Raw genomic sequence first — 25,822 nt, 5'->3', positions numbered from 1 at the left:
TGACGCGTTGCAGAATGTCAGCCCCGCGGTTTCAAGGACATTTCGCTGATGAGGATTTGGTTAATGGGGGGAGAACTTGGGCCCGGGCCATGACGTCATTGTGTGTCGATGTAATCCTCTTGCGCTGAGCCCAATCAGCAAAGGCTCGCGATTGTCTGGGATGGGAAGAGGGGCGCTCTAATCCACGAGACAGTGGATCACAGAGCCCGAGAGAGAGACGCAGGCATCCAGGGCTGGATTGTGCCCCGAAATGGGTCAGATTAAAAAGACACGGAAGGAGAGGGGACGGGTTCCAGTCCTCGCAGGCAGCGTTGGAGAGCGAGTCTGCGGAGAGAAAGGACACCGATGGCACGCAGAACTCTGTTCTTTTTTCTCTTTTTTTTTGGTGTGGAGAAGAAAAGAATAATTTCCCCCCCACATGAGGACCCAAGAAAACGTGCGTCTGCTATTCCTGTTAGAAGGAATACGCAGGCTGTGGCTCTTTCCTAGTGGACTGTTTTTTTTTCTCGCAGAATCATAACGCATAGTTTAAAACGGTACATAACCTGTCAACAGAAAGAGAGGAGCGCCATCGCGCAGTTTTGTCGGAGGGCGTTGAATATGGACAAGTGGGGAACTGCATATGCCGCGGAGCGCATTCCTGCTTCTCTCATTCGGATGTATATGATTTATCCAAACGGGGTCATTGCGCCAACATCTTCTTTTTGTTTGTACTGGAAGGACAAGCCATGTTGTTGTTTTTCGTTTCATGTTTTGTGCAAGAGCGCGGGGCTTGAAATGTGCGTGGTTTTGGTGAAGGACAAAGAGAAAGCCTCTATCATTCTGAGCTATGCAGTCATGTCGACAAATGCGTAAAAGAGGCTGAAGACAAGGCACACAAAAGAAGAGAATGAGAGCCAAGTGCATATGTTGCATGGCTATGATGTAGGTTAGGCTATGCATGGCTGTAGAATAATATAACGAGAATTACAAACAGCGCGGCACTGAATTAGGGCTTTATACAGTGGAACGGACATACTATGCCTTTGTTTATGAGCGAGTGTCTGTTATTTCATCATTTTCTCGTGAGTTTCCACACAGACTGTCGATATTGTAATTTGAATATGCGTGTTTTAAGTATGTGCATTTAGTACGCGATGTTAGCGAGGAGCAGTGAGTGGTAAATCGTGTGTGTGTGCGTGCGTGTGTATGTGCGTGCGCCATGTACTATAGAAAGGGGGGCGGGGGGATTGTAGCACTCTGTCCAGGACTTGCATCTTCTTGGGACCCTGAGTCTTTCGCTGCTCCTTTTAGTGCACGAATGTGGGTGTCAGTTAGGGTTCTGGTTTTGACGTAGCACTGGGGTGATCAGTGTTCGTTTCCATTGGAGATGACCGCAACGTCATGAAGGGTTATCGCTCTGCGTGTTCACAGCGGACCTTGATTTAATGTCCATACAATTAAGGCACGCGGTGAATGCCAAGAGAGGAATCTACGCAGCATCATGCTTCATATTAACCCACCACTGATTGGCTAATATAGTATTCATATTAACCTACCACTGACTGGCTAATATAGTAATAGCTCACCATTACTGGCTACTCAATCTGTTCAATACTGTAACTATTAGGCCTAATGTAGCGGGGTGTGTGTGTGCGTGTGTGTGTGAAAGAGAGAGAGAGAGAGAGAGAGAGAGAGAGATAGAGAGAGAGAGTGTGTGTGTGTGTGTAGGTGTAAGCGCAATGCGTAAATTAGAGGACAGCTTGTAGGCATGGCTTCTGACGGGAAAACTACAATTAACGGGAAAACTGCTATCATAGGCCTCATAAGTTAACGTAGTCTAACTATAAGTACAACACATTTACACCAGGAGGCCTCTGCATAGCTGTTTTAATGGGATGCGTACGCCTATGAGCTGTCATTATGGGCTATGGTGACGCACTGATGTGATTAAACGTGTCTTAACATTTTTTGTCTAAAATAGGCTATAACCTAATATAGGCTAAATATTTCTAAGATGGGTTCCAGCTATGCTAAAGATTGGATTTAATATACACTCCTATCATGTTAGCATTTATCACCTCACAGAAACACGGCATTTTATAAAGGCCTTTCCATCTTTCCCTAATCGAATTATAGCGTCAAATTTGCTGATCAATCCAAATAGAAAGGACTCACTGACAAGGACCTTTTAGCCTACTAAGAAGATTATGAAACGCAGTGTAAAGATTGCCAATACTTTCAATGAAAATATATTGATAAAATTGATATATTTTTCAAAGGATGACTTACTCATACGTTGGCTAATCCATTTTTAAAAACTAAATCCAAATGTAAGCTAAATGCAAGATTTACCATTTAATGTTAAAATGGGGCAAAATGTGTGCATAGGACAACTTTCTTTTTAAGATAAGATTTAGTGCTGTGTTTTTATAAAATTTGCATGTAATAATTATTTGGGTTAATTGCATTGAATGGGAATCGGTGCAAGGGACAGGCCTTATTTTGTACAAACCTCCCAAGGCGCGTGGTCTTCTCTACTGGCTGCTATTCCATCAAATCAAATCAATCAATCAATCAATCAGAGCTTTATTTGTATAGCGCATTTCATACACAGAGGCAACACAATGCGCTTCCATTCCATACTGCCCTGTCATTGGTTTTTCTTGTGATTCAATGCCATCTATAGGTGTCATTCTGGCAACTCAAGCTATAGGCTTGATTTGTGTTTTGAGATGCAGTGAAAGGCACGGAGGTTCCTTGGCTTACCAAATACATTTTAAGTAGCCCAATGTATGTTCACAGCAGCTAATAATATGCGAATTTACGTAGGCCTAGACCGAAAAGCAATAGCCTATACATAATTCCCAAATTATTTGGTCTGTGTAGGTTATCTTCTACATGCAAGGAATAAGGTTAATTGTTACTAGCCTAATTATCCCACTGGAGCTCCACAGAACGAAGACTCTTTGTTTTGAGCATTAGTAACCTATTCCACAGTTTGGTTTTCTGATGACTGTTGAACTATTAATCAGGTAAGTACAGTAGCCTATATTAGCCTACAAGGAAAATGGGACAAGGTTAAGGACTGGGCCTCGTAAAGAAATTAGGTTAAACACATTTTTCTTCTGTAGGCTACAAAACACAAGTAATAGAATTGATAGGCTAACAGTAATCTGTATTATATGATGACAAATAAAAGTTGGGTGATGTTATCTCCTCGTTTGTGTGATTTTATCATTCTAGCCTATTATGTTTTTTATGTTATGAGCTCTGATTTTGATCAACACTTCAGTCAGTCAAAATGTTGGAAATGGAATGCTTCACCAACTCCACATTTTAAGGATACGCTACCAGCAAGGCCACGAACAATGCCCGTGATTTAAATGTCCAACAACTTCATCTGTGAACCTCAAATAGCCTACAACTCTATTTATCTATTTAAAACATAAACAGTGTAGGATTTATCAGCTTCTGTTTGCCTTGTCTGATTAGAATTAGTTAGAAATCCGGTGAAACGGCCTCGTCAGCATTCCCCTATTCCAGTAGCCAGATCAGCACCACGGACAGCTCCCGACATTTAGCGACGTGAAAGTAGCTTACCGGGCTGATGATGGGCCTACGGATCTTATCAATATAATCATATCAATATCACCATTAAGGAAATGGAAACGCTTTGCCGACACAATGTGTTGTCGCCTTTACAATTTTTTGTTAAAATATAGACCTCGAGAGCCATTTAAAAACTAGATGTAGTCTCTAGCCGCTAGACTCGTCACAGTTCGTATAGTGATGACCTTTCGTGTCACTGGGGTGAATGGTAAAGATGGAATCGTTTCCTTATTATTCCGGAAATGGTCAATATAGGCGAAAGACATTGTAGCAGCAGAACACAGGAGCCATTTTTTTACGGTTTGTAACCCAAATTACCAAACGACAGAGACCACAACAAAATGCTTGCTGAATGGACTGTTTATTAAGGCTTGAAATCTTCTAAAGGGGAAAGATTTATCAACATAAAATCCATACAAATATGGCCTATTTGAGTTGCTTGTCTATATAATACATTTTCATTAATCTTTAGTATTTTGTCTTAACTCCTTTACTGTTGATATAATTTCTTCTATAACCATATACACGTGGCCTGCTATTGCGCAAACATCTTGAAACAGTTATCAAGTATCAGCAGGTATACTGTATGCAAGTCCTGTACTATTATTAGTCATCACAACCATTTCATGCTTCTGAGGGCATAGACAACAGTGGAGGCATCTTAACGGAGCGTTTAATCTAACCCGCTCTGACTTGGGTCAGGTGGTGACTGGGAGACAGAAGCAGAGCCAGAACATCAAGACCAAATTGACCTTCACATTTGAGGTGCATTATAATGATAAACCGAAAGGAGTATCTGCTACTGGGTTTCCCTGAAAGAACAGAACAGACGATAAAGAGTGAGAGCCCACTCAGCCCAAACATGCTGAGACGCCCTCTTGATGTCCCATCGACTAGAATCTTGGTTAGTTCTCCCAAATGGGGGTTACACTGGCCAGTAGAAGACAAACACAGCAGTTTGAGAGGGCTGAGGTGAATCAGTCACACCGGCTGAACTGACCTCAGGAGACGTGATGCTGTTCTCTCACCTCAGAGTCAGAAGGGGTATGGTCAGACCTGAAGCTATTGGACAGAATAAATACCAGACAACTAAGTTATAAGGGGTATGGTCAGACCTGACACTTTTGGACAGAATAAATACCACAGATAACAGACCTGATGCAGAGAATCCCCTGGACTATTTGGCAGCCCGTAACCATGGCATGGGATAGATGGTTCAATTGGTATACATGCACTTTTAAACATATTGCTCACACACCTTCAAAAACCCCTTTCAGATAGGGGACCAATGTCTATACAGTTTGGGCTGAGGGTCTATTTGGTACACAGTCCATCCCACCAAAGTGTACACACACGCATACACACACGGCATGTGCAATCCAATACACACCTTCACTTAAGAGATATATACTACACCTTACACCATCCAGAAAGTAATAAACCCAGGCTGGACTGCACTGAGGTGTGTATCTAAGCCATTCTCTGAGCAGGGTAGGACTGGGAATTTGACTGTTCTGACACTAGTGACAAAAAGACAAGATCATTGCCTAGTTCTTTTGCAAGAATAAAAACACCATTTAGTCAATCACTCACAACAAGGTCTGGGTTTCAACAGCTTGTAATCAGGACCGACTGCTTGCATGATTGCATTCTACAATTATTGTTTTTTAATGCTCAACCTCCAAATAATTCCTCTCAATATTCCAAATATACCTGATTCTATCTCCATACATTAATCAATGGCTTAATTCTAAAAGACACAAACTAATTTCAGCAACAACAAAAACACACAGAAACCATATTTCATTCTTGTTTTTTTTTTCTTACTCTTGATAGTAAATCAGTTACATTAATTTCAGGTTATACATTTTAGGCTTTCTCCATGACTATAGGCTCCTACGTTAAAGCTTAGCATTACGAAGGACATGATAGACTATAGCAAACCAAATTCGAGAAGAAAAAACAAACACAAAGGATTAAGACAGAATAATGGTGAATAGACAAATAACCAATGTGATTTCCAAAGAAAAAAGCAACAAACAATTCATTCAAATGTAGCAGTTACATTGAAAATTCTAATTATAAAACAATTAATTTAAAATGGTGGGTGCTACAATTCTCTCAGACTGGATTGCGTACACAAACAGAATCTCCCTATGTAACATACAACACCCCTTCAAGACGAACATCATTTATCAAAAGAAACGAAAGCAGAGGGGTGTGAGGGATGTAAATAGTACAATTTTTTGATCCAAATCGTGAATTCCGCTGTTGAGAACACATCAGTTATTTCCTTCCCAGAGGTCTTAGCATTTCCTCCTTTGAAAAGTCTCGAGTCTGTGACTTCACGCTATCCCTGATATCTCCAGCACTGTCAGTTGTAGAGCCGTTCTTTTGAGAAGTCATCAATAACTAGAAAACCAAACATTAAGGCTCCAGAAAAGCAGGTTTCTGAACTGAAAATTGTCAGTAGTCAGCCAAAAAATATATTTTTGTTGATCTGAATGAAAAATAGATAAACCACTGAAGTCTTATTATCTCACAGTTCCAAGTCCGACGTTGCCTTCGGGATTCTCCAACCCTGTTGGCACAGTTAAACCTCTGAAGAATGGCAACACCGCCCCCCAATGGACAAACAGGGGCAGGACACATCAGTTCCTGATTGTATTGAAATATAAAGTGGCAGATTTTCTTTCCTCCGTGGTGCAGTCAAACCCTGATTCAATTTGAAGAGAGAGAAGGGAGGGGCCAGGAGGGGACTAGACACACCCAGTCTGACGAGAGAAAAGTACAAGATGGAGAGAACGCAAAATCATAAGTCTCAACTAAACAGTGTGGTGTTGGCTAGGTAATACATGGAATCAGCTTGTTATCCCTGCACAAGAGGTGGTGGGTGTTATCTGGGGCAGAAAGCACGAGTCCTGACAGCGGCAGAGATTCACCAGGATTAAATAGAAAAGAAGAGGGCTTGTTTGTATTTTCATATTCTTCTGTCTTTTTAAATCATACATCCTAGTGTAAGTGTTGATCAAGCCAAGGATAAATGTCTTCTACTGTTTACTCCTGTTTTGACGCTCCTGTGGGAGAGAGGACACAAGGTCAATTAGAAAGATAGAAAACAAATGGTTTGTGAAATAAACTAAATATCTGGTGGACACACATTTTGAGTCTCCCATTATTTCTGGTGCTCAGCACCATGTTGATCATCCTCTAAAGAAGGTACTCAAACAAAAACGTCTCAGACAATTCATCAGATAGTGTTGCGATTTAGTAGTTGTGGACGTTAGATCGACCCATTTGGCTCCTGTCACATGTACCAGAATCCGCCACTTGGGGGCGTTCACCACAATTTGTAAAAAAAATAAAAAAAATAAACATAAAACTATGCTTGGTGTCTCAATAAAAGTAGTCTATTCTACTCAGGGGGTCATCTAGCCTACTTTCTAAATCCAAAGAGTTCAGAGCTTGAGGTGTTTAGTAGCTCTTTTGGTGCTTGTTATTACACCTTGTTTAGCATATATGGTGGCAGTAACACAATACGGACAGCAGAGGGAGGCATAGACCGAGCTGAAACATTGACCGAATATGGGATGGACTCAAAATAACCACAACACTCAAGGAATCCATTGAAAATAATGTCATGCCTTTTTCTCTAACCTTCATATTTGTTTTACAGTACAATCATAGTTTGATAACGCAGGGCAAATGTAACACTATGGTCAAAGAAGTTACATATCTATCATACTACACCAAATCCTTTCATTTAGTTACAAACGTTCGGACATGTAAAAAAGCTTGCAAGTCTACATGATGACATGGGTGAGGCACAGTTGAATGAAACAGGCTCACAGTCTCAGTTACAGAACACAAGAGTAATATCAGGAATAAGAATGACAAATCACCTGTACCTCTAGGACACTAACACAGTAGGACATGATGCACTTTGCGGTTTCAGGGCATCGAAACAGTACCTCCTTTATGGAGGGGGGGGGGCGACCGAGACAATAAGCTTTTAAAGCGTGAAGCTTTTTGGATACATAGGGACTCAATGAGGAGCTATTGTTAGGTTGTTTTTTGTGATCTAGACAGGGAGATATTCTTGCCTGTTCTCCAGATTGTATATGTTTTTTATTTGTTTTTCATTATTTTTAATTCATTGTCCTTTTATTTTCTTATTTTCTATTTTCTTTTTTCTAGTGAACTTAAGGCATTCTCTTTCACATGTAGTACCATTGGACATTGTTTCCATTTATTGTTTCTTGTGAGCCCCTAGAGGGGATAGAATGCACTACCTTTGTTTCAAATGAGAGCCTGAATCATGTGACTTTAATCAGTGTTCATTGGTGTCACCTGTCACACCTGTATTGCCTACTATTTGAGTTGTTCCTTTGTTTGTCATTGTTTGGACGCTGAAGATAGTCCAGTGCTGAAGCGTCCGTCCAGAGTGGGCACCCATGCCTTTATTATGATTTTTATTGAATAAATACCCTGTTGGGTTTTTGCTGTGAGTGCTGGTACATTGTCTACAGGCTCACAGTCTGACATAAGAGGTCTGTGGGGGTGAGCTTTGCTCAATATGGGCCGCAGGTTCCGACTATGAACGAAACACATACAGGCCTTGAAAGGGCTCAGTGTACAACCACCAGTTCAAATATTCGTGGCCTACATCCATCCAACCCAGAACCCGAAATACGGGTATCAAACCGGCCACCTTAGAAGTTGAATGGGGGAAACTACCGAGTCCACCAGTTTGCCAACTAGTGCCGCTAGTTGGCAAACACTTCTTAAGGCAATTTGAAGTATATGCTTAGTGTATTTATTAACAATAATACGTGTCTATCCTATACTGACATTTTAGGAGGTGTATCTATAGAGGGTCAATAAAGCCAAAACACATTAACATGAATATCAATAAGAAATGCATGGGATACCTCAAGTTGTTTTTTTCTAGTAGGCCTTCTTGGATGAGCTGTGCACTGCGTAATATGGGCCTTGACATTCTGTTGCACTCGTTAGTTTTGAATGAGATGAGAGTTTCAAGTTTGGAAAACATGGATAGACTGTCTGAATGGCATGGGTAGAATAAATTGGTTTTCATTAGGCCTACAAACTGACGATTAAAACTTTGAACAGCCAGGGTAATGAGAGAAATCCTAAGAGAGCTCTGCTCAACCCTCGTCCACCTCCAGAATGGCCCAATACTGCTGGTCATAGAGGTAACGTGGATACACAAGGAGCTTGTTTTTTCACTAAGTAAACTAGAGGAAGAAGCTTTTTGCAGCATCCATGCAGAAAGGATGACATGAGATCTAATTTAGACCTAATTTTAGGGAGGATGTGACATGGACGTCACCAACGCTGTTGCATGGACAAACATTAAATCAAGAACCGATGATAAGTTATTGACTATTTTTTTGGGGGGTCAATTCTCACTGATGTATAACTTTTATTTTAAAAATGGCAATGCCTTGTAGCCTTCATCGATTTGTCTGAACAGAAAACTCATGACATTAGCCCATCATGTAACACTGTTTAAGTGATAATGGCTCATGTATAGGTGCTGGTAACCAAGAGCTGTCTAATACACCATTCCCGTTGTGTCGGAGGTCGTGATTTGGCGCCCAGGAGGACTTCATGTACCAGTTAAATGCGTTGTACATACAGTACTGTGTACAGCTGATTTAATGAGACAGAAGTGCTAATAAACAGTCTTATTACAGATTTCACTTATTGTTGATGCGCGGAGCAGCCATCATGATTTGACATCAGCAGCTGAAGTCGATCAGGTCGGGGTCGATTTTCTCCCCGGAGTAAAATGGCGGAAAACAGAGTTCAGTTGACATTAATTGTTTCCGATACAACTGGAACGCAGCATAATAGTATGTTTTCACTTTAACAATGGAAATTGTTACACATTCGAATTAACCTATGAACCAATATGCCTCTCCACCTAAATGTCATGTAAAAGGTTAACTGTTAATTAGGGCTGTCAATTTAACACGTTAATGAGATTGATTGATTAATTAATTATGCAAACATTAATGTGTTAATAAAAATCTTGTTTCGTCTAGCTGTAGGTGGCACAGTTGAAATCATTTTCTGATTTAACATTATTGGAGCAACAAACTTAATTTGGACCTGAATTAACCCGTAGGGTCATATGTCATGCAAAAGCATCACTACTTAAACGAAAAGTTAACTTTAAAAAAACTCCCAGATGGGACAGTTAATAAGTTGGTCGTGTGCAAAATCTGCAAGAAAAATGTGCATACCTGGCATTGGAGCAGCTCAGGCCTAACTTTTCATCTCAATGCTGACAGCCTGTGCTTTGACTCCAGCAACTGGCTGGCTAGCGTCCTGGCAGTTCAGGTTTAAAATCAGCTCCTATAACTCAATAGTAATCCCAGCCAAAATGCCTCTAGCAAGAGTCTCTATGAGTGGTCAAACGAATTCACTCCTCGCCAATTCCGCTGTCTTTGATTGAGCCAGTCGACCCCTCGGTCACCATCTCACGTGAGTCTGTAATACAGTGCAGCTGCACAGTAAAAGTCTGCTATCTGCACAATCACCAGACCACAACACTTCATTCTCTTGGGGGCTTTTGCCAGCAAAAAATTGATATGCAATCAATTTGCCATTAACTAGATTCATTAATTACCGATCATGTAATTAATTAGATTCTTTTTTTTGATAGTTTGACAGCTCTACTGTTTAGTTTAGATTACTATATACCCTTTCATGGGATTTTTGGTCACTAGGGCAACAACTTGGTTTAAGTAAGCTTCCGCTGCATCAGGTGACATGGCAAAAAACAACAATCTATGATAATGGGCTAGTCAAACATTAGCAAGTCAAAAACCTTTTCAAAATGTGCAAAATAACTTTCGGTTAACTGATGAAGACCCACCTTGGGTCGAAACATTGTTTTTTGTCCTCAAGTAATAAATATCCCTTGGTGCAGCTGTCAGTGCGGACCTCAACTTTTTACATTATTTTTGCATTCTTCGTAATCATATTGTCCGGCACCAGCGGATGGTAGATGTGCTGAGCAACTCTACAACCAAATTAACTTTCGGACCTTGTTGTTTAGTGGTGGGATTACTATTTACATATCTCAACTGTTTAGCCTTTGGTAGGCTCAATAAATAGCTGTTTGTCATTTTTAATGTTAGCTAGCTAACTAGCTACTGCTGCTAATGTTGTAACTTGACAGTGTTATCGTCACGGCAAACATGATGTTGAGATGGACCAAAGTGGTGTTATTGTTTTGAGTATAAACATTCCATGAAACAGTTTATTACAATTTATTGATAAAAAAAGACAAAGAAGCTGGTTCTCTACCTGATCCAGCCGAGACCGGGTCTGGATGGGCGCCGGCTCGAAGTTCTGTCAATAGCAGAGATATATATGAAAGAGAGAGAGAGAGAGAGAGAGAGAGAGAGAGAGAGAGAGAAACAGAAGGAGAGAGACAGAAGGAGAGTCAGTCCAGCACACAACACTTGACGTACAGATTACTTGACCAGCACACAACACTTGACCTCACACATGAAGGCATTGTCAGACAATAAGCCACATTACACAGCTTCAAACCGTAATGACTAACAAAAAACGAACAAACATAGCCACATAAATGTTTTTACCCAGTTGAGGCCAAGTCCCTTACAACACATCTAGGTGTGTTGAGAGCGCAACACCTAAGCACCGCGGTTTGAGAGCGTGACCCACCTTCCGCACCTCCTCCTCCTCCTCCTGCCTCTTCTCATAGTGGGAGAAGTCGTCGAAGATGGAGGTGGTGTGTTTGTAGCTGGCGATGATCTTCAGCACCTGCTTGGCCTTCTCCAGAGGGACCTCCTGCGTGTCCCTGGAGTTGGTGACCGGCTTGTTGTCGTTGTTCTCCAGCCGGATGTGGCGCAGCTGGCTGTTGGGCACGTCCTTGACGAACAGCCAGTCCACGTCGAACTTGCCCTTCCACTTGTCCTGCGCCCACACGCCGGCACTGGTGCCGTAGTCCACGGGCGAGCGCATCTCCGCCACGCCGCAGAAGTGGCCGCTCCCGTTGACGCTGTACAGCAGGTAGACGGGGCCCTTGCCGTTCATGGCGCGGAAGGCCCCGTCCAGACGCTTGTTGCCGTGCTCTGTGCTGCACCAGATGGAGTACTTGATAGAGCGGTGGATGTCGTCCTCCGAGTAGCTCTTGATGATGAACACGCGGCCGTTCTTCAGGTTCCACTCGAACTCCTTGGGGTTGTAGCTGTGGGCGGCGCGCAGCTTCTCCAGCACGGGGTGAGACTCCGCCATGCCGCCCAGAGGACCGGCTCCCGGGGGCACGCCCCCTCCTCCTCCGCCACCGTTCCCCACGCCCACACCCCCGACGACGCCGGAGGAGCAGCCGCCGCTGTCCATGCCGCCTCCGCCGTAGCCCGGGTTGCGGTTGCGCGGGGCCACCCAGCGGGTCTGCGGGGGCGGGGCCGAGGTGTGGTTCTGGTAGGACTGGGGAGGGGGGGGCGGGCCCTGCATGGTCATCTGCTGCACCAGGGACTGGGCCGACTGAAGGGACTGCTGAGGGGGGGGCGGCAGGCCGTGGGGGAGGTGAGGGTGGCCGTGCGAGTGGAGCTGCTGCTGCTGGTGCTGATGTTGGTGTTGGTGGTGGGGGCCGGGCAGTGGGGGGGCCACCTTAGTTATAGGCCCTTTGTTATCCCAAGTACCGATGTCCATGTTGTGTTTGATGGGAGGCGGTGGCAGCGCCCCCATTAGCATGGGCATGCCAGGCTTCGTCTTGGCCTTCAGCTGCTGGGGCTTGGCCGGTTTGCTGGCGATAGCGGCCCAGGACGTAGGCTTGGGAGGAGGCATGCCGATAGGCGTCCCGCCGTTACCGGCGGCGACCGCCGCGGCCACGTTGCCGCCGCCGATCACGGAGCCCACGCTCTTAACCCCGGAGCCGCCGCTGCCCGCCGTGTCCCCGACGCCTATCTTTAGCCCCAGCATGCCCTGCTCCAGGCTGTTCATGCCCGGCGCTTTGCTCAGGGTGTCGCTGTGGAACCCCGTCTGGCCGTCGGGGACCAGCGTGCCGCCCAGGGAGCTGGGCGGGTAGCTGTAGCTCCCCCCATAGGCAGAGCTCTGAGTCTGCTGGCCCTGGGTCCCGCTGGTGCCCCAGGCTGAGAACGCCGGGTTCTCTGGGAAAAAGTTAAACCTGTGGGGGTAGATGCTACTGCCGAGCCCCCCCGGCTGGCCAAACACGGTGTCATGCATGAAGTGATGGTCTCCGTTGCTGAGGGGCGCATAGGGCGTCAGGTAGGGGATAGGGGGGTCCCCACCAGTGGACCAGGGGGCCTCACTGAGAGGGTAGGGGAATCCGATGGAGGGGGCATAGTAGCTGGATAGGTAGGGGTCGGTCATGGATTGATAGCTGTTGTTCTACAAAAAGAAATATAGAAATGTTAAATACATTTAAGCAAACTGTGATACATATGAGAAAGTATGTAGGTGAAGACAGCGGTCTGCTCTCACCTGGTTGGACTGGCCAGTGAGATATGGCTCAAAGTCGTTATCGTGGACATTTTCCTTCTGGTGGAGGGAGCCGTTTTGCACTGAAACCGGAAAGACTGTGTGATAGTTGGGATTATTAACATAGTCAAATCAAATGAACACGAGATTAGTTTCACACAAAACAAGCAAACATGAACACACAAGATTCGTTTCACACCAAACAAGCAAATAAATAGCTAGATGTCGGTTATAGATTTCTGGTCTATGTTAAATATGCATACAGGAAAATGGATCCCGAGTGAGCTCTCTAGATAATGTCTGGAATTTAAAAATGGATTTCCTCGTGTAACAAGACTAAAGGGTTGAATTGAGTTATAACAATGATATAACAACGACATAATTACATCGGCATACGATATGGTCATATCAAATAAAAACGTTAGTTAGATAGCCAGACAGGAACGGAACATTTAGCTAGCTGATGTTATCTAGTTAACACATCATATTATCTGGTGTCAGACAAGCTTACGGGGAGCAAGCTGAATGCTTACCTTTACCATCTTGTCCTTTTGACGTCTTCATCCCCATGAGAAAAAGACATGTGAATAAGGAGAAGTAGAAACGTCGTTAGTCCGTACATGCTATTTTAAAACACATCTAGTTAGCTAGCTAGCTATCTAACTAAAATATGATTGGTGTCGCCAACTGAGTTGTCAAATTCAACAAGCCAGCTAGCTAGCTAACGTTAGAAAGCAAGCTAGCACTGGGTAGCCTGGCTAGCTAGCGAGGTAACTGTTAGCTTAGCTGACTGAAGTTCTCTGCTTGTAGGCTTGGATAGGTTGGACGCACATCCCCCTTTTCCCAGCCATAAAAACCGAGGCCTTGACAGTGAATTGAATTCTACTCGCAAAACACGGCCTGCCTACCTGAGGATCAATACTTGTGGCAGACATTATTCATCAAGCAAGCCGCGAGATTCGGTTCAAGGCCCTTGATTTGGTCGTCTTCCCCGCAGAGACTGCGTTTTCTTCGGATCCTTGTAGCTAGCTTAGCTAGCTCTAGCTACTGCTGTAGCTAGCTGGCCTCTCGCTAAGCGTACAAGCTCTTGTCTTGCTTCCTACGTTACAGTCAGCAGCAGCCTTGCCAGCTCCAACTCCAGTTCCCCCTGCTGCACAACGCTGCAAGTGTCCTTGTCTCAACTTGAATCCAACCTGGAGGGAATCCCGATGGTACTAAAGTGAGAGTCCGCCGTTGGCATTAACCCAGTAAGGTTTCTGGATGTTATAACCCCCGCTTTACTGGCTAAGTTTCAGTTATTGTGCTTTGATGGCCCTGTTCACTTGTTCACTTCCCCCAATGGCAGGTTCATCCGGGCCCTTTAGTGAAGGAAATTTACGTCAGCGACGACAAACCAGGCGCGGTACGGCGACAATACGGCAAACATCGTAAGTTCATTCTGGGATGGGTGCGGTAAGCGGTAGCCTAAGCGCGTTTCTTCCACAGCAATGTGAGAGCGATTCGCTTGCGCTGCCGCGTCGACGATCAAGCGCGTTAACCAATGATGTGCGATCGTGTTGCCTTAATTATGTCCATAAGCAAATCTGATCAATTTCAAAATTGTTGATGGAGGCATAATGATCTTGCATTCATTTGTGTTCAGTTTGAAAGCAGCCACTTTTTTCAGTCAAGCCCAAGCCTGTCCGATTGGTCTACTCGCTGTTGTCTTCTGTGGAGTCATTTATTTTCTAAAACCAAGATGATTTCTAATTAATGTAATTTCTACTGGGTTCTTCTTTCGATATTGATTATTGATTTGTAGGATATTCAGTTTCTGTTCATGGTTGAAAATTGCAATCCATTGAGATGTTCTATAGGAGTTGTTCTCTACTCATATTCAAAAAAAGGAGAATATCGAAATAAGTTGCTAACCTCAATTTTATGTAGAGAAATTATTACTTTAAAATATAATAACAATAATAACAACAACAATAATAATAGTAGTAGTAATAATAATACACCCACAGAGCTTTTAGAAAGGTCTGGTATAAAAGTATTGTTTCCCCCCCGCAAAAAAAATGAAGGACTATGAATGCATCCTTATAAAAAAATGTGGGTGGGTCCAAAATTAATGTTGTGTCTATCTGTCTGAGATGTCTGAGAAGGCTTGTGATCAGGAGTTATAATAGACAACATTTTTTTTTTTTTGTGATTCGTCTATAATGTTATCACAACATTAACAGGACTTATTCACTCTATGAAATCATAAACATAGGCTGACAGAAGTGCTCACAGTTCACATGATTTATACTCACTTTTCAAATGAAACCACATAAATTAACTACATTAATACAAATGTCACCTATGAGACAAATAGGAGACATTTAAGAGCTCATTTTCATCACATTACCATGGAGATTACAACAATATTTCTCTCAGCTTTCCTTCTGGTTGCTAGAATCAGATAATTTCATAAAATGTTGCTCCAGTGATGAGATGTACAGTATTTCTTTGCTCTCTCTCTTTCTCTCTCTCTCTCTCTCTCTCTCTCTCTCTCTCTCTTTCTCACACTCATGCACACAACACATGATTTAGGCATAGGTTTCAATCCATGTTCATCTCGGCTACATATGCACAAATCTATTGCCAGTGCTTCTGTATCATGCACTGATATGCATATTATGTATCAATAATAATAATATCAGTTTTCTCCAAAGGTCATGTTGACCATTTAGGACACGTCTGTTAACAGCAGCTGGTGTTAGTATGTGGGAAGAGTGCTGGTGTACAGGACAGAAGAATTTAAAACTTTTCAAGAACAATATGAAGTTTTAACTCTATTTGAGCATGTATTTGATCCCAAGCTCCTGTACAGTATTTCATATGCTGCTTCATTCTCTGCTCTTCTTGCTGGCTCCTTCCAACCTCCGTCTTTACTTGTAGTCTAAAAAAAAGCATGAAAGTTAAGATAAATGAGCAGTCACAGGACACACTGATACTACACTGTACATATATACAGTACGGGAAGATAAATAAAACTATAGCACACATTTGTCCTTTTAAGGTAGCTATTCTGAGTGAGTGTACAGTATGTGTCTCATCATGAACAAGTGGTGTTACTTAATACTTACAGTCTACAAACTAAAAGATAAGCTGAGATGGTTTGGAAGGATGATGGAATTCCCCAATGAAATTGACTGGGGGGGGGGGCACAAAATGTTGATGTTGAGAACCAAAATCATAGAGAACTCATGAAGGGCAATAATGGTATCAAAAGAACAACTATAAAACAAGGCGTGAATAATACTGATTGTACATGATTGTATATTGTTTTGATTGTATGTAATGTTATGTGTGCTAATTGTATGTTTGTGTGTTGACAGAATATTCTAGAATATAATACGCACAGCTGTCTTCCTCCTCTGTAAAATTGCTGACTACATAGCATGCATAGACAAATCCCAGGAGCTGTAGAGACAAGCACAAAGACCAGTTAAGCATCACATTTCCTAGGCCTACATATACAACCTTTACATTTGGCATATATGTAAAACTAATACACTTAAATGTGCACAAACTAATTAATCTCAATGATTGATAAAACCTGTGGATGCACATTTTGTGTACATGTAAATGTTTGTGCTTTGTAGACATGAAAAGTGGTGGGCCATGTGAGCTGATGTGTGTGTGTGTGTGTGTGTGTGTGTGTGTGTGTGTGTGTGTGTGTACTCACAGATATCAGGAGCTGCACGATGCAGTGGAGGACCTCTATGTATTGGTATTCTAGCCAGCAGCCCAGAGCAGTGATGAGTTCTGGGTTTTCCAGACTCTGCCACCCAGTGGCAGGGAGGTCTCTGCTCTCACAACTAGGTGCGTTGTCTTTCCACCAGGAACGATGGGAGGACACTCCCACAGATAAAACATCACTGTCCTACAATGGCACACCATACTTGTCAATTAATTTTGTAGAGTGCACTAATGGTGCATTATTGCTATGTAAAGAGAGAATGACATTGGCTTACAAAGATTCACTAATGCATTATTAAACTCTTATATTATTCAACCTTTCCATATACTGTACATAATTTAACTTTACATTGTGTAAGATCACAACTAAGGCACAACTATTTTATCATATTTTAGTGACTAAAAGTACTAATGGACTGAGGATAAAAACATCTTATTAAAGAGTGTTTTTAGAACATATAGATTATTTTACCATTTTTGAGCAATAACCAACAGAAACGTGTGGATCTCTGTTGTGTTGCAGAAAAAGCTGTTGTGAGATTGTGCGGAGGAGCTACAGGAACACATACCAGTCAGTAGTGGGTCTCTAATTATTAAGACACACATGTGACCATTACCTTTGAAAGGCCTCCCAGGTCCAGGTACAGACAGCTGACAAACACATTCCAGGCCACCCACAGCAATGTCCAAAGCAGGTACTGAGGATGAAGATACCAGAGGATCAAATTATGTTAGAGAAGTCAAGTCACTTTATTGAGTGAAATTCTTACAGTAGGTGTAAATTATCCTTCAATGTGCAATTATAGGAGGCCTATACAATGAGTAGAAAATAAGAAAGCAGAAAAAAACATATTAAATATCAACAGGTAATATTCATAATACACTCAAACATTATCAACATTATGGACATAACATACATAATGGTATATTGATACACTATATCTATTATGTCCAATGTCCATTATGTCGAAATCTGAGTTAGAGATGCCCATCAAACAACCTCAGAAATTAAATAATTCGAAATGAACAGTAACAGCAGCTGAGCTGATATATCCCTCACAAAATGCTATCAAGTCAATGATGTCAGCCAGCTGACCGTGCAGATAAGGGCAGATGCTACTCACCATGGCAACATAGCGTGGTCTATACTGGACGGTACCAAAGAGTCCCAGGATGACCATGACTATCTGCAGGAAGTTCACCATGATAGGTGCCCACTGGTACCCAAGGAAGTCGAAGACTTGCCTCTCCAGAGCAGTTATCTGTGGCCGCCAGGAGAGACAGGAGGAGAGAGTGAGGAGTAGATGGGTAGATGATATGGGAGAAACTTTTTTTTTCAGTAACCCGGCTTCAAGAATTTTGTCACACATGAAATGAATCTGAAAACGTGATTATGAGCTGTGTTTATGCCCTGTTAGCCAACCATCTACTCCATTGTATCCCACAAGGCATTGCACTCATTTTCCCCATGAGTTGTCAAGGTTACAGAGCCACGGGGGACAAAGCATGTTGCAGGCAGAGAGTCCTCTGATGTCACCCCTCAATCAGTCAAGCAGGGGGGGGGGGTGAAGATGAAAGAATGGGGACGACGTGGGAGCAGCCTTTCAGGGTGGGGGTTGCACAACTTGCTCCTCAAACAAGTGATCACACACACGCACGCTTCTGAGTTCTAATGTGGTTTCAGTGTTGACCAAAATGGGGAGAGGTCAGACGCGGTGAGAAAGGATGGAATGAAACATCAGAGGTATGAATGAATGTTAAATATTCTTATATAGTCTTATTCATAATAAATAGCCTATAGTTAATTGATTATGAATAAACGTTTCACTAGCTATAATTGCAATGCATTTTTCCAGCAAAGAAATTATTTTCCAACATTTAAAAAAGAAAAAGAAACCTCAATAGTTCAATCTCACGACTGTTGTCTCATTTATTTAGAAGGGACGGAAATGTATAAATTCAAATCAACTGATTGTTTTGGTTGGTCGATTGATTGTTCAGTATTAACAACCTATAATCGAATATAAATATACAGACAATTACAATTTTAGGTCATAATACACAAACTTGTATAGGCCTATATTGCACTTTTTTAAACTCTGTTCGGCTAGTAATATAAAATAGGCTGATAAAATAAACAAAAACGTGCCAGGTTGTAGGTAACTATTTCTGAACAGCATCAAGCAAATGTGATGGTATTTTATAGTTTATGGTTTTCTATAGAAAAGGAAGAAAACTGCATCGAGGCAATGCAGGTGTGTTTTGAATGTCGGAGCATCACGAGAGGAAAATGATCTCACCAACTGGAGGGTGCATATAAAGATCAGCACACAGCGCCCCGAGCAGCACCCCATTCTCTCGGTCCAAGACGCTTAATCCTCCCAGGAAAATGATTACAACTATTTCAATTTCTGACTGGCAAATTGTAAAGTCCCATATCCAAATTCATAACGCAATGTGTGCGAGTATAGGCTCGATGGTTCGCAACACGGGCACAAAACAGACTGGGGAGGAAAACACGTAGGCTATCCTGTGTTCAAGCGAGGAGGGGGAGGGTAGATAATAGTAGACCTACTCACTCGTCTCTGATTCTCCTCAGAGGTGGGGGTTTAGTTCACTCCCTGTGCACTAGTGAAATCAGCCGGTAGGTGGTGGTGCCCAATCATTCACCAGGTTCATCTTGTAACTTTTGTAAGTTTAGCCTACTTCAGTGTAATTTAAAAAGTCAATCAGCAATTAGGCTATCTCAACCTTTCTAGCCTACTCACTTATTTATACCTTATAAAAATCTGTATTTACAAACACAAAATTAAGTTGTAAAGGCTAACCCCAATGAAACCAAACAGTCCACCATCACATGGGTTACTGTTAGTGTCATCATCTGGGAGAGGAGAGAGATCTATCCTTTATGATATAATGGAACTGCTTTATCTGTCGTCACCCCTCCCACACACACACACACACACACACACACACTTGTATGCACACACACTCCCACCCCCTCAGAGCTTCAGACCCCCTGCCAGGGGACCAGAGTTCCAGAAAGCTACTCCGCCCCCCAGCACATCTGCAGCACAGGTGAGTTATAATGCTATGTTACAACAGCACAGGTGAGTTACAATAGACATGTTACAACATCACAGGTGAGTTATAATACACCTGTTACAAAAGCACTGGTATATAATAGACCTGTTTCAATTAGGTGGCGGCATGCACCTTATGTTGGTTCACGATCCGCCATTAAAACTGAGAGGAGAAAAAGATGAAGACCTGTTACAACAGCACAGTTGAGTAATGATAGACCTGTTACAAAAGAGTTATAATATAGCTGTTACAACACAGGTGAGTTACATGTGTTTTTAACTGAAACTTGACTAAATGAAAATGGGTCAGCTGCCCTTTTTGAAGCCTCTCCTCCTCCCAACTATAGTTTCTTTCAGTCTACTAGAAGTGGAAGAAAGGAGGAGGGATGGCCGCCATAGCTGTGGATACTGAGCAGCAGGAGCATTTCCTTTGATGAGTTTACCTCTTTTGCATATCATGCTGTCATTTTAAAGTGCCAGCCTCCAGTTCTGACAGTTACTGTGTATAGGCCACCCAAGCAATGTCCAACCTTCTAAGCAGATTTTTCTGAACTCCTGTCCATCATCTACACAAACTATGATACGATTATCATCACAGGCTATTTTAATCTGCATGTTGATAATGAGGGTGATTCAAAGGTCAGGGACTTTATCAACCTCTTGAACTCAATGGACTTCAGTCAACACGTTACTGGACCCACTCACAAAACTGAGGCCACACCCTTGACCTTGTGATCTCAAAGGGTCCGTGTGAGTCAAGCATGTCTGAGAGTGTCTGAGGAGGCAGAGGTCAAAGGTCAACCTGATAGATAGATCCAGTCAACTACACTGAGGAGCCAAGAGAGACCACTACCTCTGGAAGAGGACGCTGCTCTGTTTATTCCTCTCTTTCAATCAATCAAACATTGTCTTTCAGACGCCATGCTGCCTTGTTTGGTCAGATCTAATGCGAGCCTGACTTGAGCCAATTATCTTCCCACATGCACTGCATTTTGTCTTGTCTTTACTTTCCTGAAGTGAAGCCACATCTGACCGTTTACCACGGTCCATCTTTGACACTGTTGTGACGTATCCGTGCGTGCTACGCGGTTGCGTGGCGTAGTCACGTACAGGTCCTGGCAGATTGCTACTTACATCCTTGCAGATTTGTAGCTTTTGTTTGGAATAATAAGCGGTTATCGCGTTTAGGAACCTAGCAGCTGAACCGATTTTCTTCTTTTTCTTTTCACGGGTACCCGGTACTTAGCATTTTGGATTTGGTTCTAATTTCCTAGTAGAGAGGGAGGTGTATGTGAAGTAGGGTGCAGAGAGCTCCACCCCTGAACCACATGACAAACAGGAACTAGGCTAGTAGAGAACAACAACAGTGGCAACATTCAGGTTTTCAAAACAGAAAAAGACGCCAATAGCGTACAGGAGGCGGACAGAGACAGACATAAAATGTCTTCTAAACTGTCTTTCTCTGAAGATGATTTGTCCTCTTCTGTGTGCTGTGACGTCTTTAAAGATCCTGTTTTCCTCTCCGCAGCTTCTGTAGAACCTGTCTGCAGGGATCTGGAGACAGAAGGGATCACAGGCGTGTCCACTGTGCAGGGAAAAGTCTTCAACAGAGAATCCACCATGGAACTGCCTGTTCAAGAACCTGTGTCAGGTCTTCTTACAGGAGAGCAGTCAGAAAGCTGCAACATACAAACTAAATTATAATTATGATAGTATACAGAACAAAGCATACAAGTTGTGGGTAAATAAATCAAAACAACATGTGGTTGGCAATGGCAGCATGCGAGACATAGCTATAGTAGCCTAGCTAATAGCCTTGTTCTCAAACATAAAATAACTACAGAATAGGCCTACATGACAAAACCGAACGATAATCAAAAGAAAACATGAAAGAAACATATGTGCATGGAATTATATAATCTTCTGACCATATGTATTTGTAAAACGAAATCAAAAAGTGGGGCAGAGCACAATATCAACCTACCATACTCATCAGGGATGTTGACGAAAGGGCGCGAGAAAGCTACCCGTTGATATACCTAACAGCCTAACCACGCCCACTAGGGGGCGCCCAAACAACAGTCAAACCTAAAATGTATGGCCTCCTTGAGAAACAAAACAGAACATTAATCATTTCCTATCTAAACAAAGTAATACTCAATTCCACAACTTATTTTGACGAACATCAACTCAATATATTCACAACCATGTTACAAGTCCATACAGATTCCTTCCATCATGTGGATTTCTGAATAAGATGTTGACTTGGTGGTCAGTAGTAGTATATTCTTCTCTCTTGTGTCCAGAGTTTGAGAAGCTTCACCAGTTTCTACAAGATGAAGAGAAAACCAGGATAGCTGCACTGAGGGAGGAAGAGGAGCAGAAGAGTCAGATGATGAAGAAGAAGATTGAGGAGACTATTAGAGAGAGACATCACTCTCAGACACAATCAGAGCCATGGAGGAGCTGAGAACTGATGACGTCTCATTCCTGCAGGTGAGGACTGTGCTACATTAAATTAAATACAGGTGAAACAACTTATTATAAAGTCCTTAGAAATATTTATTTCTAATGATCTTTCATGTTCATCTGCAGAGCTTCAAAGCAACCATGGAGAGTTACAGTAAGTAAGCTGCCTCCTCTACAGTATCTAAGCATAGTTCACTATTGGTATATTGTTTGTATGTATGTTTGTTTGTCCAGTGGTCTGCAATGTTGTATTCCATTCTGTACATTAATAAAGTGAATTGTATGTATCATTGTGGAGTGACACTTTAATAACATATTCATACTCATCCATTAGTGCTCATCATAGTTGTGAACCAACCAACCCCACAGCAGCACTGACTCCAGAATGTTCTTCCAGAGGCCAGGTTACGCTGCACAGATCCAGGGAACGTTCCATGAGCTCTGATAGGTTTGGCTAAGTACCTGGGCAAGTTGTAGTTCAGTTCAGAGTCTGGGAAAAGATGAAGGACATGGTTCAATACAGTGAGTGATTTAGAGTGAACCTCATTACAGTGGCATCCAATGGAGACACCATGTACCTGTATGCATAAAAAACGTAAAGACGCACATTTTCACGTTTATACACACGGCAGTATGGGTATGTTCACGTTTATAGACACGGCAGTATGGGTATGTTCATGTTTATACACACGGCAGTATGGGTATGTTCATGTTTATACACACGGCAGTATGGGTATGTTCATGTTTATACACATGGCAGTATGGGTATGTTCATGTTTATACACACGTCAGTATGGGTATGTTCATGTTTATACACACGTCAGTATGGTATGTTCATGTTTATACACACGGCAGTATGTGTATGTTCATGTTTATACACACGGCAGTATGGGTACAGTATGTTCATGTTTATACACACGTCAGTATGGGTATGTTCACGTTTATAAACACGGCAGTATGGGTATGTTCTCCTCAGCTTCATGTTTCTATAGTTGCTGTTCAGCTCCTGTGACTCTGGACCCCAACACTGCCCACCGATGTCTCATCCTGTCTGAGGATCTGACCGTTGTGGTCTACAATGTTGAGACACAGCAGGCTCCCAGAGAGGGTTGACTAGGGCTGTAGTACTGGGCTCTGAGGGCTTTGACTCAGGGACACACAGCTGGGATGTTGAGGTTGAAGAGTAGTGACTGGAGCCTGGGTGTGGTTGAAGAGTCTGGAGGAAAGTGTTGATCTTGTTGGTGATAAATATAGCGGCTCAGGAACATGGTCTCTCTTAACAGTGAACCAGAGTCCACAGAAGGTCAGAGTGCAGCTGGACAGGATTGAAGGACAGTTTTCTCACCCTGACACTAACACACACCTGCACACATGCACACACACACACATTCACAAGAGTTTTTCCATATATCTATAATGTTGATACTGTCCACTCTGAAAATGCTACAGTGAATGATAATGCTAATTCTAACATTTGCCCAACAACAAACAGTAGATAACTGTTGCCCACAATCAGGGTCCAAAATCTGCTCTCCAGACAGACCCAAAATAAACCCAAGAGTGGACGCTCTCTTCTCAGAGGCCCTGACGCATTCAGTCCCCCTCATGCTCTGTAACACACACACACACACACACACACACACACACACACACACACACACACACACTACTGGGAGGCTATGCTGTACTTACCCTCCTTACACTGAGGTAACACACAGTGTCATGCACATGCTATCACCTCTAGATGAGGAACTGGGCTGAGTTTGTGAGAAAGTTTCTCTGTGATCACTGTTACCGTTTTGGAAACTTGCCCCTGGAGCAAAGCCCAGGAGACCCCTCGAATCTGCATAACTACAGTCATAGTGGCTCAGGCATGGAGCCCCCTCCTCCTGGAGCACCACCAAAGCAGGTAAACGCACACACACACACACACACACGCATACACTCCACCCAAACCTAACAGTCAACCACAAGGTCTGTGAACAAAAACTGTAAGTACAAATCTGCTGTGTTGAAATGCACACACCCAGCCTCCTCAGTGCCTCGACTACGCAAACATACACCCCCCATCACAACCCACACCTTTGTTCAACTCTCTCTCTCTCTCTCTCTCTCTCTCATCTATCTCTTTAAACTCCTCTTCCTCTCCTCTTCTCCCCCTCCATACTGTGAGTAGTGTCTTTCTTCATGGAGGAGTTTGAGCTTCACACCCCCCCCCTTCATACCGGACTCCCACACAGCCTGGAGGTCAGGGATACCCGGGCGGGGCTGGGGGTTCTCAACTGTGGGGAGGCGGTTGCTAAGGGAACCTACTACGGCCCCTACGAGGGGGAGGTGATAGGAGGAGGCCACTCCTTGGTATGAGAAGGAGTGGGGGCGATGATTGATGATCCTGAATTCATCGATTAATGTTCAATAAAAAGTATTTTTTTTCCCATAAGACGCCTCTTTGTTCTCACATCAGAAAGAGAGTCAAGTGATTGATTTCTATCTACTTCCTCTCCATCCCTCCCTCCCTCATCTAATCCACTTTGTTTTCTCCCTCCCTCTCTTATCCCCCCTTACCCAACTTCATCTCACCAGTCCCCCAACGCCCCTTCCCCCCCGGCCCCCTCGGTCAAGAGCATCTCCTTCAACTATTTCTGGGACAATAAGAGCACCTCTCCTCCATCTCTCTCTCATCCACCTCTTTCATTACGGCTGAAAGAACAAGATGTCTGGTAGCAGCCTAGTAGCAGCTGTCCAGGTAGCTCTCCTCTACAGCCCTCTCTCATCTCCTGTCTTTTTCCTCTCCTCTGTCGCTCTCCATCACTCAAGCTCAGCCAGAAGAACCTCTTTTACGTCTCTTTCTCTCTCCTCTCCTCAATCTGAGGTTTTGGCACGGTTGTGATTCCGACCACTAGCAATCATTGAATTTGATCTTGTACTGCAGGTGTGAGAATCCTTTTTAATTCTCTCTCTCTCTCTTTCTCTCTCTTTCTCTGTCTTGCAGGAGTGAAGTCAGAGTTGTCCCAGACTCAGGCGTTCTCCTGCTCCCACGCCTCTCAGATCTACCTCCACATGCACATCAAGAGGAGCCATGACAACCTCTACATCACTCTGCTGAGGAGCAGGAAGATCAGCCCAGAGACTCTCTCCTCCTCCTCCTCCTCCTCCTCCTCCTCCTCCTCCTCCTCTTGATCACTCCCTATCAACACCTCCAACAGCCCCCTCACCCCAGCTCCCACACAGAGTTTAAAGCTGGGACTGGGATGGGTCTTACTGTATGTTGCCCAGTTGGGGCCACCTAACCAAAGAGATCGGCAGGTTGATTTTGGTGTCCTTCTTGATTTTGGTGTGCTGGGACTACTGCCTCTTGTGGTGCCAGGGAGAGGGAGAGAGGGAGGGAGGGAGGGAGGGAGGGAGGGAGGGAGGGAGGGAGGGAGGGAGGGAGGGAGGGAGGGAGGGAG

The 25,822-nt window shown here is 43.4% G+C and overlaps 2 protein-coding genes across 4 annotated transcripts; both read right to left on the bottom strand.

Annotated features, from left to right (window-relative positions):
• Positions 1 to 4,010: 4,010 nt before the first annotated feature.
• ythdf1 (YTH N6-methyladenosine RNA binding protein F1) lies at positions 4,011 to 14,417 on the bottom strand. Of its 3 annotated transcripts, none has more exons than XM_084461792.1 (6): positions 14,004 to 14,417; positions 13,629 to 13,653; positions 13,099 to 13,193; positions 11,317 to 13,005; positions 10,933 to 10,977; positions 4,011 to 6,668 (listed from the first exon to the last, which is right to left on the bottom strand). In XM_084461792.1, the coding sequence occupies exons 1-6, from the start codon at positions 14,028 to 14,030 to the stop codon at positions 6,642 to 6,644; spliced, it is 1,908 nt and encodes a 635-aa protein (XP_084317918.1). In that variant the 5' UTR covers positions 14,031 to 14,417; the 3' UTR covers positions 4,011 to 6,641. The 3 variants fall into 3 exon arrangements, with proteins under 3 accessions (XP_084317918.1, XP_084317919.1, XP_084317920.1); XM_084461793.1 differs by having other exon boundaries at positions 4,011 to 6,365; XM_084461794.1 differs by having other exon boundaries at positions 13,099 to 13,178.
• Positions 14,418 to 16,215: 1,798 nt separating this feature from the next.
• Positions 16,216 to 19,175, bottom strand: nkain5 (sodium/potassium transporting ATPase interacting 5; the record flags this gene model as incomplete). Its single annotated transcript, XM_084436348.1, has 6 exons — positions 16,216 to 16,271; positions 16,482 to 16,542; positions 16,808 to 17,005; positions 17,439 to 17,519; positions 17,946 to 18,083; positions 19,122 to 19,175. The coding sequence occupies 6 exons, from the start codon at positions 19,173 to 19,175 to the stop codon at positions 16,216 to 16,218; spliced, it is 588 nt and encodes a 195-aa protein (XP_084292474.1).
• Between the last annotated feature and the right edge of the window lie 6,647 nt (positions 19,176 to 25,822).

The sequence above is a fragment of the Borostomias antarcticus genome, assembly GCF_949987555.1.
Source record: "Borostomias antarcticus genome assembly, chromosome: 3".
Taxonomy (NCBI): Eukaryota; Metazoa; Chordata; class Actinopteri; order Stomiiformes; family Stomiidae; genus Borostomias; species Borostomias antarcticus.
The sequence above is the reverse complement of the archived record's forward strand: the minus strand, read 5'-3'. Positions and strand labels throughout refer to the sequence as shown.

Coding starts and splice junctions, on each gene's coding strand:
- ythdf1 (XM_084461792.1), bottom strand. CDS start 14,030: ATGTCTGCCACAAGTATTGATCCTCAG. Junction 13,006..13,098: donor TCACTGGCCAGTCCAACCAG/GTGAGAGCAGAC, acceptor TTCTTTTTGTAG/AACAACAGCTATCAATCCAT. Junction 6,669..10,932: donor CCCGGTCTCGGCTGGATCAG/GTAGAGAACCAG, acceptor TCTCTCCCACAG/GAGCGTCAAAACAGGAGTAA.